General features: G+C 40.7%; 1 protein-coding gene and 1 non-coding gene across 4 annotated transcripts in view; one reads left to right on the forward strand and one right to left on the reverse strand.

Annotated features, from left to right (window-relative positions):
• Rapgef2 (Rap guanine nucleotide exchange factor 2) overlaps positions 1-15,312 on the reverse strand; it is a 224,518-nt gene that overhangs the window by 136,056 nt on the left and 73,150 nt on the right. For all 3 annotated transcript variants that reach the window (XM_076932542.1, XM_076932543.1, XM_034500567.2), the window contains exon 4: positions 488-571. In XM_076932542.1, the coding sequence (XP_076788657.1) occupies positions 488-571 (84 nt within the window). The remainder of the gene's footprint in view (positions 1-487; positions 572-15,312) is intronic.
• Positions 950-1,051, forward strand: LOC117708093 (U6 spliceosomal RNA). Its single transcript, XR_004606799.1, has one exon. It is a non-coding gene; the product is annotated as a U6 spliceosomal RNA (small nuclear RNA).

Raw genomic sequence — 15,312 nt, forward strand, 5'->3', positions numbered from 1 at the left:
ACATGCAAAGTCTCAGGGAGAGGAAGCACAAAGCCAATCAATCCACACAGATGCGAAACCGAGAGGCCGGCCATATGTTCCTTAGAGGCAGTGAAGTCAAAGACAGTTCCTGGCTTCACTTCTAGTCCCTTGTGGTCTCAATGAACATTCCTTGCTGTCTTCAGGTGTTTTTCACCGTTTCCCATAGGTTAGTTCTTTTTTTACCAAAGTTGACCTGAAACTAATGTTATGTACTATGATCAAAAATGTCCCAAAACAGCTGACATAGTCATTTAACAAATTTTCATGTCACCATGTTTTCACTGATCCCTAGCTAAGGAAATTAGAACAGTATTTATGACATAAAAACAAGATTTAAAAAAAAATCTTATGTGTAACAAGGCCAAAGTACTGCCTTGCTTTGTATCAATAGACTGTATCAGGAGCAAAATAAACCAATTCTGCAGGACAAGTTTCACGATCATTGTGTTGTGTCTCTACACCATACCTGCTCCTTGGAAGAAACATGGACTCCTTAATGAACACGGAACCAGACAGAAGTATATACCAGCAGGTGCCAATATCATCAGGACTGGAGGAAAAAAAGACAACAGAAATCAGATGATAATCCACAGTACCAAAAAATATATAGCAAAAATCAAATATATAGCAATATATAGAAAATCAAAAAACATATAGCAGATGGTATAGCAATTCATACTACTGCGCACAGAATCACAAAAGGCGACAGTATACAACATATTAAAATACCATTCCTGAAATATCAGAGGCGCTCTTAACACTATTATCACTAATACATTATGCTAACAATACTCGCTAGTTTATTTAAATGTTTTTAATATTCCTTAGATATATCAGTACCTGTCATTTCAGGTTTTGTTTTTTCTGTCTAATTTTTTGAGTGGGAAATACTTTCACTTGTTTCAGTGAAACAAAAAACACAAACTTGTGTTCACTTTGGGAACACATTACTAAATTTGGAACAATACAGAGATTAGCATGGCCCCTGCGCAAGGATGACACGCAAATTCCTGAAGTGTTCCGTATTTTTGGGACGGCCATTCAGAGACCACCCCACCCAGCAATCCGTCCATCTGCTGACACCAAACTCCAATGCTATTGCTGATGCCAAGAAGCACTTGCTGATAGGAGCCTGGTGTGGCTGTTCCATGAGAGGTTCTGCCAGCATCTGACCAATACAGATGCAGTTACTCATAGCCAACCATTGGACTGAGCCTGGTGACCCCAATGGAAGAGCTAGGGGAAGGAATAAAAAAGCTGAAGGGAGTGGTAACCCCATAGAAGAACAATATCATCTAACTGGACCACCCACCCAGAGTTCCCAGAAACTAAACCACCAACCAAAGAGTATACATGGAGGGATCCATGGGTCCAGATATATATGTAGCAGACTTATCTGACATCAATGGGAACCTTACATCAATGGGATGTAGCCTTATCTGACATCAATGGGAGGGGAGGCCCTTGGTCCTATGGAAGCTTGATGCCCAAGCATAGGGGGGTGCTGGAGGGGTGAGGTGGGAGTGGGTGAGTGGGTGAAGGAGCACCCTCACAGAGGCAAAGTGGAGGGCGGAGAGGGGGGATGGAATAGGGGATTTGTGGAGGGGTAACCGGGAAGGGGGATATAATTTGAAATGTAAAATTAATAATAATAATACCACAAACTTTCATGAAACCCAGTCCATTCAAGCCTTTCCCTGTGTACCTTTTTCCCAGACTTCTCCACCACACAGTATTCTCCGAGTGTCTTTATGAATATGTATGCAGTAACTAGACAGCTGCTCATTTCCTCTTATCAAAGAAGACAATGAAAGTAATACAGTCTTATGGATTTGTGGACAGTATCTCTCCTCTGTGAAGACTCCACTGTACAGATGTCTCTGCCTGACTCAAGGCACCCCCCTAGTGGTAGTCATTTCTATTTAAATGCACACAGATAGGGAAGGAGCTGTTAAGTCATCCAGAGCCTAAGTAGTACCAAAGTGACAATGTTAACCATTGCATCTTCCTCAATAGAAGACAACTGTGTTATTATAACCTTCTAGTCTGCGGCAAGTAAAAAGGCTACAATTTATAAGGTTCAAAACTAGTTTCAACTTTTTCTGATAACAAAAAAATAAAAGCACTGTATTAGAGGAGAGGAGGGAAAGGGAAGATTTGTAATTATATTTTAATCTGTTATAAATAAATGAATTTTTTTGTTTTAAGCTTTAATTTTTTTTACTTATTTGACGTGCATGGGTGTTTTGCCTGCATATATGTCCATGCACTACTATATGCATGGCTGGTGCCTGTAGAGACCTGAAGAGGGTGTTCAATCCTCTGGAACTGGAGTCACACTCAAACATGACCTGCCATGTGGATGCCAGAAACTGAATCTATGGCATTTGGAAGAGTAGGCAGTGCTCTTAAACAACGGAGTCATCCCTCCAGCCCCTAGGGAAATCAAATCTTGAAAACGTTCGACATTAAGTTTTATCCTCATGTACATAGCCTTAGGCAAGTCAACGGGACTAAATGTACAATGACAACTGCATACAAATAATAATTATTCCATCTTTTAAAAGCATGACACATGACGCCAAGGTCTGTGGTGACATGGAGAACATAACTGTGATTGGTCTCTCAGTGATTTCAAATCTGTGATCTCTAAAGACAAATTAATACAGACAAAGTGAGTGTGAAGTTTGTCAACACCATCACCCTGTCACCTATCACAGAACACACACCAACCAACAGGCAATCTGTGCGCAAAGCAGATGAAGAACCTTGACAGCATGTGTTTGAGCTCCCTGAATAGCCACTGATTACCTGTAATTAGGTTGACTCTTCCTATCAGGAAATCTACGGAGCAGATTCAAGGGGATGAAAACAATGAGAAAATGGGTCTCAATCACTACCCATTTGAGTTTGTCTGACAGGTGCTGTCCCAGTTCAAGTATGCATCCTTCCATGGCCCATGTGTTAGAGGCTTCATTATGAGCCCTACGATCTACTACTGAGAGGTGACAAAACCTTTAATTTTGGGGACCTAGAAAGAGGACACTAGGTCACTGGGGTTTTATCCTTGAATGGAGCTGCGGGACTCGGTCTCTCTTGCCACCATAGAGGAAGCAGTTTTCTCAGCCACCATTCCTCACCAGGATGCACTGTACCTCACTGCAGACCCATAAGCAGTGACTGTGAGCAACTGTGAGATAAAATAAGCCTTCATCTTACTGATTACCTGTCTTGTTGCAATGATGGAACTCAAAGGCATCATGTGCAGTGTCCTTTACAAATGCAAAGGTAACAGAGACAGTTGTTCTCTTCCCAGGAGAATCTGGGGCCAGCCCACAGAAGCCATGTTTTGTGAGCAAGCATTGGCAGAGACTATTCAATCAGAGAATACTTACTGAGTATACTAGCCACATACTTCGTGCCAAGATAGACATGATGTCTTTACTGTTGTACCGTCCCTCTTAGGATTTGAGGTTTTACTATAGTAAGCTAATAATAACTAAGAATACAAAATAGTACATTCTATTTTAAAGATGGTCTAGAAAGAGTGTGAGCTAGAAACAAATCTTCCTTTCTTTGTTTGCTATCGACTCTCTACAGAATATGTTCACTTTCCACTCTGAAAATTGCCTGATGTAAAAATGCCATGCTTAGAAATCTGCTTCTGTTGGACTTTGACTTTCACAAAGCATTGCACCAGCCGTGCTTGTCTCCTACCTCGAAGTATATGCCTAGGGCAGCTGCTACCAGAGAATCTTACTTTTACTTGTGTGGAGTGAAAAGTTTGCTTTTTAAAAATGAAACTAGAGTTGTAAGAACAGTGTTCTTTCAGTATAGATGAACAAACAGACATACAAAATAAAAGTGAAACCTCTCCTGGACACACACTGGCAATGGAAGTCTGACGGTACAAACCGTAGTTGCAGTAGTACCAATGATGTCACTGTTTTCTGAACTAATCCAGTTACTCTCAAATTTCATGAATTATCCACAATGCTAAATTTCGAGATTATCTGTTCCCACTCGATTTCCTAGGTTCTGATCATTTAATGGGCAGCTGACTGAAGTATCTTTAAAACAAATATCTGAGACAATAGTCACTGACAGGCTCTTCCTCAAAGATCTCAGTATTGAGGCCCAATAGCAAATAGAAGGCAAAAGAAAGCAAGCCTGCTGTCAGGCATCACCAGCTTCTTACAAAGTTACATCAGCTGTAATACAAAAATTTAAATCAGCTTAGCTTTGCCAGCTGAGACTGAAGGAAAAGAAAAACACTAATTCCCTCCACTACCTCTGTCCAGCTAGCTGACAGCTCACACTCATGTGGCACACCACTTTTTCTCTACCTATTCCTCAGAGCCTTTGAAGAAACCTGATGTTTCTGCTTTCGATAGTACCTTTTCTATGATAAATGAAGTTTTTAATCACCATTCAGGGTCCTCTGAGTGAGCATCTCTCTGGTAGAGTGAGTCGCTTTCTTCTTAGCTTCCCTGAGTTCACTTGACACAGTCACCAAGGTGGCAAGTAATCACTTAGCGTTTTCCCCATTACAATGCTAACTCAGTCACGTCAATACATGCACTCACTCTATGACACCTGACTGCTGGTAGCTGAAGTGACCTTCCTTGCATCATATTAAAGAGTGTCTCTGTATTTTCAGTTCTTGATTACTGTGCCCAAAGAGAGCTTTCTCAATTATTGATTACTGTGCCAGCAGAGAACTAAGTGCTGGCAGGATTTTAGTCTTGCCATTTCTTTTTCTTTTTTTTTTTTTTTAAATTTCAGAACTGTTTTATTGTGGAAAAGTATAAATACACAAAATTTGAAAATAATAGAGAAAAAATATATACCAATTATATACCAGTAATTTTATTCTAAAATTAATATTTTAATATATATTCTTTGTGACAAAATTTTCATCTCTCCTACTGCTTTTTCTACTTTATTAATTTTTGTATATTATTTTTTCTGAGATCAATAGTTATAATTTAACTACTTCTGTATACTTTTTATTAACCAGTATTAAACATTGGTATAAAATTGATATAGTATAAAGACACATATTTGATAGAGTATGAAGTAAATTTTTTATCTTTCATTTAAGTTTTTAATAAACTTTAATCTTCATTAATCATGTAAATTCACCCAGAATGCCAACATATCCATGAGGAACCATTTCATAGGGTGATTTATAAAACGACAGAGATCACCCAATTTTAACAAATTATTCCAGAGTGAAAATAACTTCAAATGAACATACACACAAACAGATGTGGTGTCTGATTGTGGCTCCAGCAAACTGTTAATGCAAATTCTTAGGTGCTGCTTGTTCTGCCATGGAAAAATAGCTTAGGTTTTCTATTATTAATAATATAGAAAATTCACTCAAATACTCATGATTCTGAAAGGCTTACAAAGTCTCCGTTGGTGGGACTGTTTATGGTCCATAAGAAGAACATTGCCTGAGGCTGTGAAATTTGTTTTGTTTTGGCTCAGTACTTATCCCAGCGTTGACCAAATTTATAGAAAAGATATTTGCCACAAGAATCAATGGATCATATATCAAAACATTTTAATACAGAGTATGAAGTAAATTTAAGATATAACATTGTCAACATCCTCCAAAATTCTTCCAGAATCTTCTCATGCAATTCTTACTTCCACCCACTGCCAAAAATAAATAACTTCTTTCTGCTTAAAAATAGTTAAGTCTATTCTAGAACTGTCCTGCTAACCATAGCCAGTATTTCCATAACAGGGAGTTGATTGTTCTTTGTAACTTCAACTAAGCTCATATGCTCCTGGTTTACCCATGCTTTCTATGGTGTGTGTGTGTGTGTGTGTGTGTGTGTGTGTGTGTGTGTGTTTTAATGGCCAATCTATTCTAGAAAAGATGAAGACATAGGTAAAGACATAGTATCAACTTCAGACAGTTGTTCCCCCTGTGTAGTATATTCTCTCATAGTCACACTGTAAATCTTAGGCTTATGTGATATTATTTGTTCTTACTTATTTGGCTTGTAGTGAATATCAGTAGATACTTGCATTTAAATAGTTGCCTTTACCCAATAATAATAACTACTAAATTCATGTATGACTATGTTAATATCTTAAATTAAATCTTTAAGATCATAAACTATTTTACAAAAGTATAATTCTCCAAAGTTGAATGCTAATTAGGAGAGCATAAAAATATTGTAAATTATATATCCCCAAATTACATATACAAGGAAAATGTCTCAATAAAATTATAATTATATAGGCCACAGCAACAATTAATATCATATTCAATATGGAATGCTGAAATGGTTTTCAGAAAAGCATGAGCGCCGACCACCATCATCACCATCATTTCTATTCAACACAGATGCTCTAGGCTGAGAAACTACCAATGAGGAGTAAATAAAAACGTGCAAATAAGAAGGGAAGTCATTACGTTATCTTTGTTCACATATGGTCGCTTTTATATACTGAAATCTCCAAATACGGCATACAGAACGTCAAAGTAATTAATGAATTTGATAAAGCTATAAGGTATAAAAATCAATTCACAAATATCATTAGCATCTCTTAAAATAAAACTAAACCATCCAAAAAAAGAAATTTAAACAATCCCATTTGTAAAACTTTAATATACATATATACAAGTAATTTAAATCAAAGAAGTAAAAGCACAATACATAGAAAACTATTAGGTATTTATAAAAGAAACTGAAGAGGAAACAATTTTTTAAAAATATCTTAAGTACATTTGTTGGAAGAATCTGTATCATTAAAATATCTATGCCACTCAACTTCATACAGTTTTAATGTAGTCTCTATCAAAATTACAATGACATTTTTTACAACAATAAAAAAGAAAGTTTAAAACAAAGAGATCCAAATGTCAATCTCTGAGAAATGTTATAATGTTTGTTTGTTTGTTTGTTTGTTTGTTTGTTTTAAAAACAGGCTTCATTTTTAAAGTATTTTATTATATACATTTATTTATTTATTAGGGAAGTGCACCACGGTACATGTATGGAGGGCAACTTATAGAAGCAGATTCTTTCCTTCTGCTGTGAGGGTCCTGGGAGGATCACTTAGGTTTTATCAGCCTTGGCAGCAGCACTTTTACTAACTAAACTGTTTTGCAGGCCCTTTAGGAATATTCTTAATGAACAGGACAATATGGAGCAATTAATTCCTCATCTACGTCAAAGTTAAGCTCAAAGAACTTCGTCGCAATATTCTCCGGGTCCACATGGTGGCAGTGCCTCTCCATGAGAGCGTGCCTCATACATGGCTAGAGCAGGAAGTGACACCGAGGATATTGAAAGAGTAACACATTTTTTTTTTTTAACTAATCACATGGGGGGGGCAGTTATTATCAGACCAGAAAGTAACTTCTGAAAACTCTCCTGACCAGCTAACACAATGTGAAAATATAAGGAGAGGCCGATCGGCAAGTTTTTCTAATGACAGTAAGGTACTGGCACACAGGCTGAGAGAGATGAGGGTAGGTGGCAGGGGAGGGCTGAGAATACCAGACCCAGAGGCTCACACAGCCTTCAGCTCAACACTGCCAGCCAGATAAAGGGACAGGCCAGAGTCACAGTAGCCAAACAGAATCCAGAGCTCTCCGAGCAGAGTGTCACACTGTGGTGGCACTAGCAAGAGGGGTCCAAAAAACCTTTGTGGACTTCAGTGGGCATTTGAAGTCAGACCAGGAGTCAGCAGAAAGTGAAGCCAGGGAGTGTGCCACATCTGGAAGTCAGAACAGGAAGGAACATGTACCATGTTCCCCCATCACATGGCACAACTATAACATGAGGAAGCGAGCACACTGCTGCCCTTGATTTACGACCATAACCACAAGCTGCGGGCACCAGGGAAAAGCAGACATCAATCTAAAGGGTCCCACAGCAAGTAGAGACAACCGCTACCAAAAACAGAAAAGCACCTGCTTCCTTGAATGGGTGCTGGCTCTGCCCCTTAACTGGAGCCCTAAAGAAAGCCAGGAGCTTGCACTTTGCTCACAGATCCTGTGATTCTGGTCTTCTGACCAGCTTAGACTTGTACTCTCAAATGCATGATTATGAGGGGGGAAAAGGGCAGTGAAAAATACTTTACTTATCTACGATAAATCATCCTGAGACTCCTCCTGTCAAAGGGTTTTCAAGACCAAGAACCCTAGAGGCTCTTCCAAGCACGCTTGCTACTGCTGGAGCTGGGCAGGGCTTCCTGTGAACAGAGTGTTCCACGCTTTAGAAAGTTCTAACCCTGGCTGCCAGCCAGCATGCAGATGGTCTTCCAGATACACAGTAATTTCAGTCTTTTTTACCATAATACTTCGATTACTATTTATTACAAAGTTTGATAACTGTGTTTCTTCTGCTCCTCTGAGATTTTAAGCTATAAATTCAAAGATAAAATTTGTATCAATTACTTTTGTACAGTTAATGAACCAGGCTAGAGCTCAATAGATAAAACTATTGCCACACAGCCAACTGATCAAGCCAAAAAAAAGATACACTTGCAAACAGCATTTCATTACACACAGTTATCTATGTATTTCAGAAAGAACTCTACTAAGAGTTTTAAAAAAAAAAATCTTTGGAATTTTTACTTTTCACCTTCAGAAGAGCAGTATTTCATTATAAAATAATAATAGTTCAATATACTAAAATAGATGTAAATGTTAATGCCCATGACATAAAAGTAACATTTAAAAGGCAGAAGGTAATTTCTGTTTCCCCAAAGTGCTAAACTGTAAGAAAATTACTTCACTTTTAAAAGCTGATGCAAATGTTGGGAGTGACACACCGTGTTTCCACCATTCAGGAGGCTGAGGCGGGAGGATCACTGCAGGTGTAAGGTCAACCTGAAGTTCCAGAACAACACAGGCTACAGAATGACACCTGGTCTCAAAAGTCAATGAATGAATGAATGAATGAGATCTAACTAACCAAAGGAACAGACACACCACTGCACTGCTCACTTTTCTCGAAATCCTGATTCTCCAATGAAAGCTATTAAAATGAAATGGACATCAGAAAAAGAACTTAAAAAGAACGGTCAAAACACTACAATTTTCAGTCTTCTATTGAAAATACAGGGGGACAAAGCAGACATCAAGTGAAGATTCATTTAAACAGCAGAGTGAACTATATAAAATACTGAACTAATAAAGCCAGACAGTCCATGGCTTCTTCATGTTGGCAGTAAGCCAATAGAAGTCCCTTGGAATGAAATGAAGCATTGCACGAGGAATCGTGAAGCCATTCTGTGAACATTTTTTTCAACAACTATGATATAAGCTGCATATGTATTACAATAAATCAAGTCAATGAAGCAGCTACACTGCAGAGGGACACACCCAAGGGCTTGAGGAATCATCAAATTTAAACAGGTAGTCAAACCCGAAAACTGACTTGGCAACTGCTCTGGGGCAGTGATTTACACACTGTAATTTCATCCTCACAAGAACCCTGTTCTCACCTGGAGTCATTCAACTCTCAGAGAGGTTAGAGATAACCTACACACACCTAGAGATCCATCTGTCCATGCAAACTGGCCTGTGGCATTCCCAGTCCACAGCGATCTGAATGCATGCACATAAGGCAAGCCTCATCACTCAATGAACATTAAATCATGGCTTTTATTCACTTGGCAGTTTCATAGAAAACTGAAGACAAAAATGCTTACAATGAACATGCCAGCCTGAAGATGAATAGTCTCACCTATGCTAAAGCTAATTTGTTAAAGATACCATGATTAGTTTTTCAAATAAATTAATATCTTACTTTTGGCACTTTGTATGTGTTAAAAGTCTTAAAACTTAAACAAAGAAGACATTTCAAAGTAGCAGCTATATATCTCTGGGTAAGAAAGAAAAGGAGACCATGCCTTTTTCCAAGAGAGGTAAAGCAGCTCAATATAAAACAGTGAAATAAAAGCTTGGCCACTTGGAAGAAAGAAAGAAAGAAAGAAAGAAAGAAAGAAAGAAAGAAAGAAAGAAAGAAAGAAAGAAAGAAAGAAAGAAAGAAAGAAAGAAAGAAAGAAAGAAAGAAAGAAAGAGGAAGGGAGGGAGGGAGGGAGGGAGGGAGGGAGGGAGGGAGTTATTGTAGGCAGAGAAGAGGCCAAAGAAGAAGTCTATGATGCGAGACCTCAGACAGCGTACAGTCTGTAAGTAGAAGCAGGAAAGAGTCCTCAGAGAATGAGAGTCACTCTGTATGGAAAAGGACCTCTTCTTCATGCTGGGAGCAGGAGAGAGACAGAGGTGGCAGAGACAGATGAGCAAGTACTGGAGAGGAGGAAGTAAAGCCCCAGGCCACAGCAGGAAGAGCAGCAGAAAGTGACGCATTAGGTACCTGCCCTAAAACCAGATAGCCAAGCAGACAAGTAAACAGACTGATGAGTCTCTCTAAACTGCACATTTACAGATTTAAATGAAAAGGCGTTAGCATGACTGTAGAGGCCCCACAGCAGCTGTTTCACAGAGGAACAATTTCCTCTCCTGAAATACAGAGCTAAACCCTTAAAGTGCTATGAAAACTTAGAAATCAAAGCACTCAGTCAGATCTGCACATGGAAAAGGATCTGAGGCACAGCTGCATACATTGAGGATACAGGTATGTGTGTACACATAAGTAAGGTAGGTGTGTGTGAGAGTGTGTGTGTGTGTGTGTGTGTGAGAGAGAGAGAGAGAGAGAGAGAGAGAGAGAGAGAGAGACAGACAGACAGACAGACAGACAGACACTGACTTCGTGATACGGGTTTTGACCATTTTAAATGTAACTGTCCCATAAATGCAAATGATGAGGCTAGCCAGCCAGTTAGGAAAAGCTAGAACAGACTGGCGTTAAGAATTCATTCAGAGAAACCCAAAACCTCAGTCATATTGCCGCACTGTGAGTCAGCCTAGTCTTAAGAACTTTCTCTGAAAGCCCTCTTCTGATGTGTCTGAAGACAGCTACAATGTACTCATATATATATATATAACAAATCAATGCTTTAAAAAAATTTTTTTCTCAGGAAATTCCCAGTTGATGGCTCTCCACTTACTTGATAGTATGTTGTAATTTATATATGTAATTATACCAAGCATAAGTATATTCTCTTACAGGGGTTTTTAATGTGTATCTCATCTCAAGTTATATTCTACTTTTTATCACTGTGTGAATGATACACAAGCATGTGTGCGCACATTCGTGCATACAAATGCAGCACACACATATGCTACACAGCACATGTGGAGGTCAGGGCACAAGCTCAGGTGTTTTGCCCTGCCTTCTGCCTTGTATGTAGCAGGGTTTCTTTGCTGTTTTGCCTGTCTGTGCGTAGCAGGCTAGCTAGCCCACCGGCTGCTGGCGATTTTCCCGTCTCCACCTGCATCTCGCAGTATGAGTGTATACAGGAATTACAGAGGTGTGCACTAAAGTGTCCAGTCTTACAGGTGTTCTGTAATTCGAACTCAGGCCAGTGTTCTACCCTATGATTCATCTTCCCAACCCTCAGATTAAACTTTTACAGGCAATTTTAAATCAAGGTCCTGCAATAGCTAGCTTTCATCACCATCTTGATAAAAACCCAGCATTCCCACAGAAAACACTCTCAATGAGGAATTTGCTACGTGGGGTTGGCCTGTCTATCTGTAGGCAGCTGTCTTTATGAAGCTAATTAATGTGGGAAGACAGCCCACTGTGGGCAGCACCAGTGTCTAGGCAAGAAGTTTCGAACTATACAGGAGTGGAGAAATGGAACAACCAAGCATAAGCAAATAAGAATGACCGTTAACTTCTCCCTGCTCTTTACTGAAGCTATGTCGACAATTACAAGGCCCTGACACTGTGACTTCCCCACTAGGATGGACTGTAACTTGGAACTGTTAGCTAAGATAAACTCTTTCTCCTCTATGCGTTTCATGAGAGTATTTACCAAAGCAGCAGACACATCTCTCAGCCTAAGAATTTATAGTATTCACCCTAGTTTTCCCAAGGCAGTAAAATAATGAGCATATGTTACCAGGACAAGGCGGCTGAAAGGACCAACCCAAAAGCAGTTTCTGCTGTGTAAAAGTTCAACTACTTTCCATGACTTATTTGTTTGCCAGGGAGAGCTCTATTCTGTAACTCAGGCTAGCCTCCTTCTTCCCTATCTCAGCCTCTGACTGCTGGGGCTAAGGTATTAGCAACCATGTCTGCAACTACAGCCAGCCCTCAAAGGCCTTCTCCGATTTTTGAAGAAAAAAAACACTATTTTATTGGAACTACAATTCTATCTCCAATTTCAACATAACTTAAATAGGGACCAGTGGCATATTGTTGATTTCTATGAAAACTTTGACAAAAAGAGTTATGGCATCACTGTCAGAAGGTAAACAAAACCTTAAACCTTGGAGGACCAAAACAAACATAAATTATCAAAGTAATGCTAATAGTAACAATGGTGCCAGGAGCTAATACTCCCATGCCGCCTTTACAGGTATAAACATCCTCAGAAGGGTGTATGTCCTCAGAAGGGGTGCCTCTGCCCTTAGTGGGGTGCACACTCTCTCAGGAGGAATGCAAAAGCCCAGAGAAGGAGTGCCATGCCCTCAGTAGAGATGCCTGTAGAAGGACTACGTACATCTTACTCTAGAGAAATAACACTATCGTTTCCACTCTATAGATGAGGAAACTGTAGTAGTGTTGGATCAAAGGAACATCGTATGTGCCTGGTGAAATCATTAAAGCCATAGCACACCGGGCGGTGGTGGCGCACGCCTTTAATCCCAGCACTTGGGAGGCAGAGGCAGGCGGATTTCTGAGTTCGAGGCCAACCTGGTCTACAGAGTGAGTTCCAGGACAGCAGCAGGACAGCCAGGGCTACACAGAGAAACCCTGTCTCACCTTCCCTCCCCCCCCCAAAAAAAGAAAGCCATAGCACACAAACACAGCAAGGAATATGGCTAGTCATCTCTTGCTTAGAACTGCAAAGTCTGAAAGTCTTCAATATTTATTCTTACTGCACTGTTCTTCAGAGCAAGCTGCAGGGAGATGACATCAGTCACTTCCCTCGGGGTCCTCAGAGCAGCTCCCAAGAGGGTATTACTAAGATAGCGTGCATTTACATAAACACCAAGCACAGCTGTTCGTGAAGTTTCAAACTACACATACACAAACCGGCAAGAGCAGAAGCCTGCCTGCTACAGGACCGCCAAAGCAGACGCCTCTCTGACACTCCGTAAGTTCATCAGCGAAATACCAAGAACCCAACTGTGTGAATCTGCAGCTAGACTCCATGAACTTTTATTCTTATGAAATCGAGATTTAATGAGTATCCAGACTTTCATTACTCAGTACCACTGGCTCCTAATTCTAAAGGCACAAATGTGAACGACTGGGACAGCCTAGTCAAATGCACTCCACTGATTACTACTGGGTATGAACGGGAATTGCCAGCAGGCATAAAAACAAACACCAAGGACACTTAAAGACACTGGCACACCTCTAAGAAAAAGGGTAATAAATACTCACTGTCAGTGAACTATGGCTGTGTAGACAGGAGTACTGGTGGGCTCTAGTTGCTACCATCAGCTCTTTGGAGGCTGGTGGCAGGCGGTGACTGAGAGTTCACTGTCATATGCAAGACCCTTATTATTTTGGGGGTGCCATGGTATAAAAGGGGAAATGTTGGTGACCTAGGCAAGAGGGGAAGCTGCAAGACCCAAAGATCTGGCTTCAAGTCTAGATGTTACTTTAGGTTATGGGAGCTAGACAGATGCCTGATCTCCTCAAAGCTCCATTTCCTGTATTGGAGTAATGAGAACTGCTGCCTCAGAGACGCCTACAGAGCAACTAAAGCAATGCACATCAAGCACTTCCTAGAGCATGCAGGAGGTACCCGTTACACAGATGCCACCAGCTCCCTGGCAAGTCACATGTCAGAGGGGCGGGACTAAATGACAGAAAACTAGTGTCCCCCTCATAGAACTGCCTCAATGTATATACTATTCACTGAAGGTCCCACCTGGGTGTCTGCAAACCTACTTCACAGGCTCCACAAGGAAGCAGGTACTGCAGTCATTTACACCTCAGTTTCTTCAGAGCTACATTAAAAGCACGTTTCTTTCTGTGGTCAGTTCTTGTTATCAATTACTCCTTGGTTAACTACTGCACACACTTTGCCACCGAAACAACGGATGCATGAACAGTTTCATATGCTACAGCCTAAGAAGTTATGCCAAGTGTAACCCACCAGCTTCTCCAAGTCCTAGCCCTGCCTACTGGCCTAGCTCCTCCTCCTTCATCTTCCTGCAGCTACCTTCTCAGCTACTTCCTTTCCCATCCACTAACCTTGGCCAAACCTTCTTGTCCCCATGCATCCATGTCTCTGAAGGAGTATAAAGGGTTGGGGACATTTGGTCATAGAGCTTTGTTGCTTGAAAACCAGCCACCAAGCTACATATTAAAGGAGACCAACAGGGACTGGAGCTATGGCTCAGCAGCTAGGGATTCTTGCTTCACACAGAGATGTCAAGCTTCAGTTTCTAGTGATACAGTCACACGAAAGTGAAGTGCACCCCTTCACTTTCACAAGGCACCTCACGACTGCTGCAGCGTCAAAGCACTGAGTGAGGCCTTCCACCTGCATCCCTGACAGTCTGTCCGTCCACGTGCACCCCTGACACACCACTGATAATGCGCCGCCCTCCACCCCAAGGTCTCTGTAGACTGGAACACAATTCTGAGACCTAGCCTCAAAGGGCTCAACATCCGAGGGCTCTCTCCTCCCTCTCATCTTTCTGTCCCCACGTATCCCAATTTTGATGCTTTTCCTGTTCCCATTTCTGCCTCCTGCTATAGATTACAAACTCCTTCAGAGGGTAGCTGCCCTTCCTCTCTTTCAGTAAGCGCTCCCTATGATCTTCCTGAGAAGGAGGAACTACTGAGTAAGTGCTATGAGAAGCAGGATGGAGTCGGCACGGCAGCCATCACCATCACCGTCACCGTCACCATCACCATCACCATCAATATCACCAACCAGAACGACAGAGCAGCCATAGACTTAGAATACCAGTGTGTGTTCCTCTGGATTTGCCACTCTCTTTAAAAGCCAGTGGTTGGTTTTTAAGAAATACAATCCACATCTTTAAAGAAACATTAGTACAGTTATAAAAATAAAAGATGAAGAAGCCTGTTTTCCACTTCCTAGACTGAGCCACCTGCCATGGCTGTGGGAAGATGTGTCTGCTTTATCAGGATGAGTTACTTCCTGTTTCACAAGGACAAGAAGTGAAAAAAAGACAATACCACACTGGAGAGGTGT

Source organism: Arvicanthis niloticus, chromosome 4, assembly GCF_011762505.2.
Source record: "Arvicanthis niloticus isolate mArvNil1 chromosome 4, mArvNil1.pat.X, whole genome shotgun sequence".
Taxonomy (NCBI): domain Eukaryota; kingdom Metazoa; phylum Chordata; class Mammalia; order Rodentia; family Muridae; genus Arvicanthis; species Arvicanthis niloticus.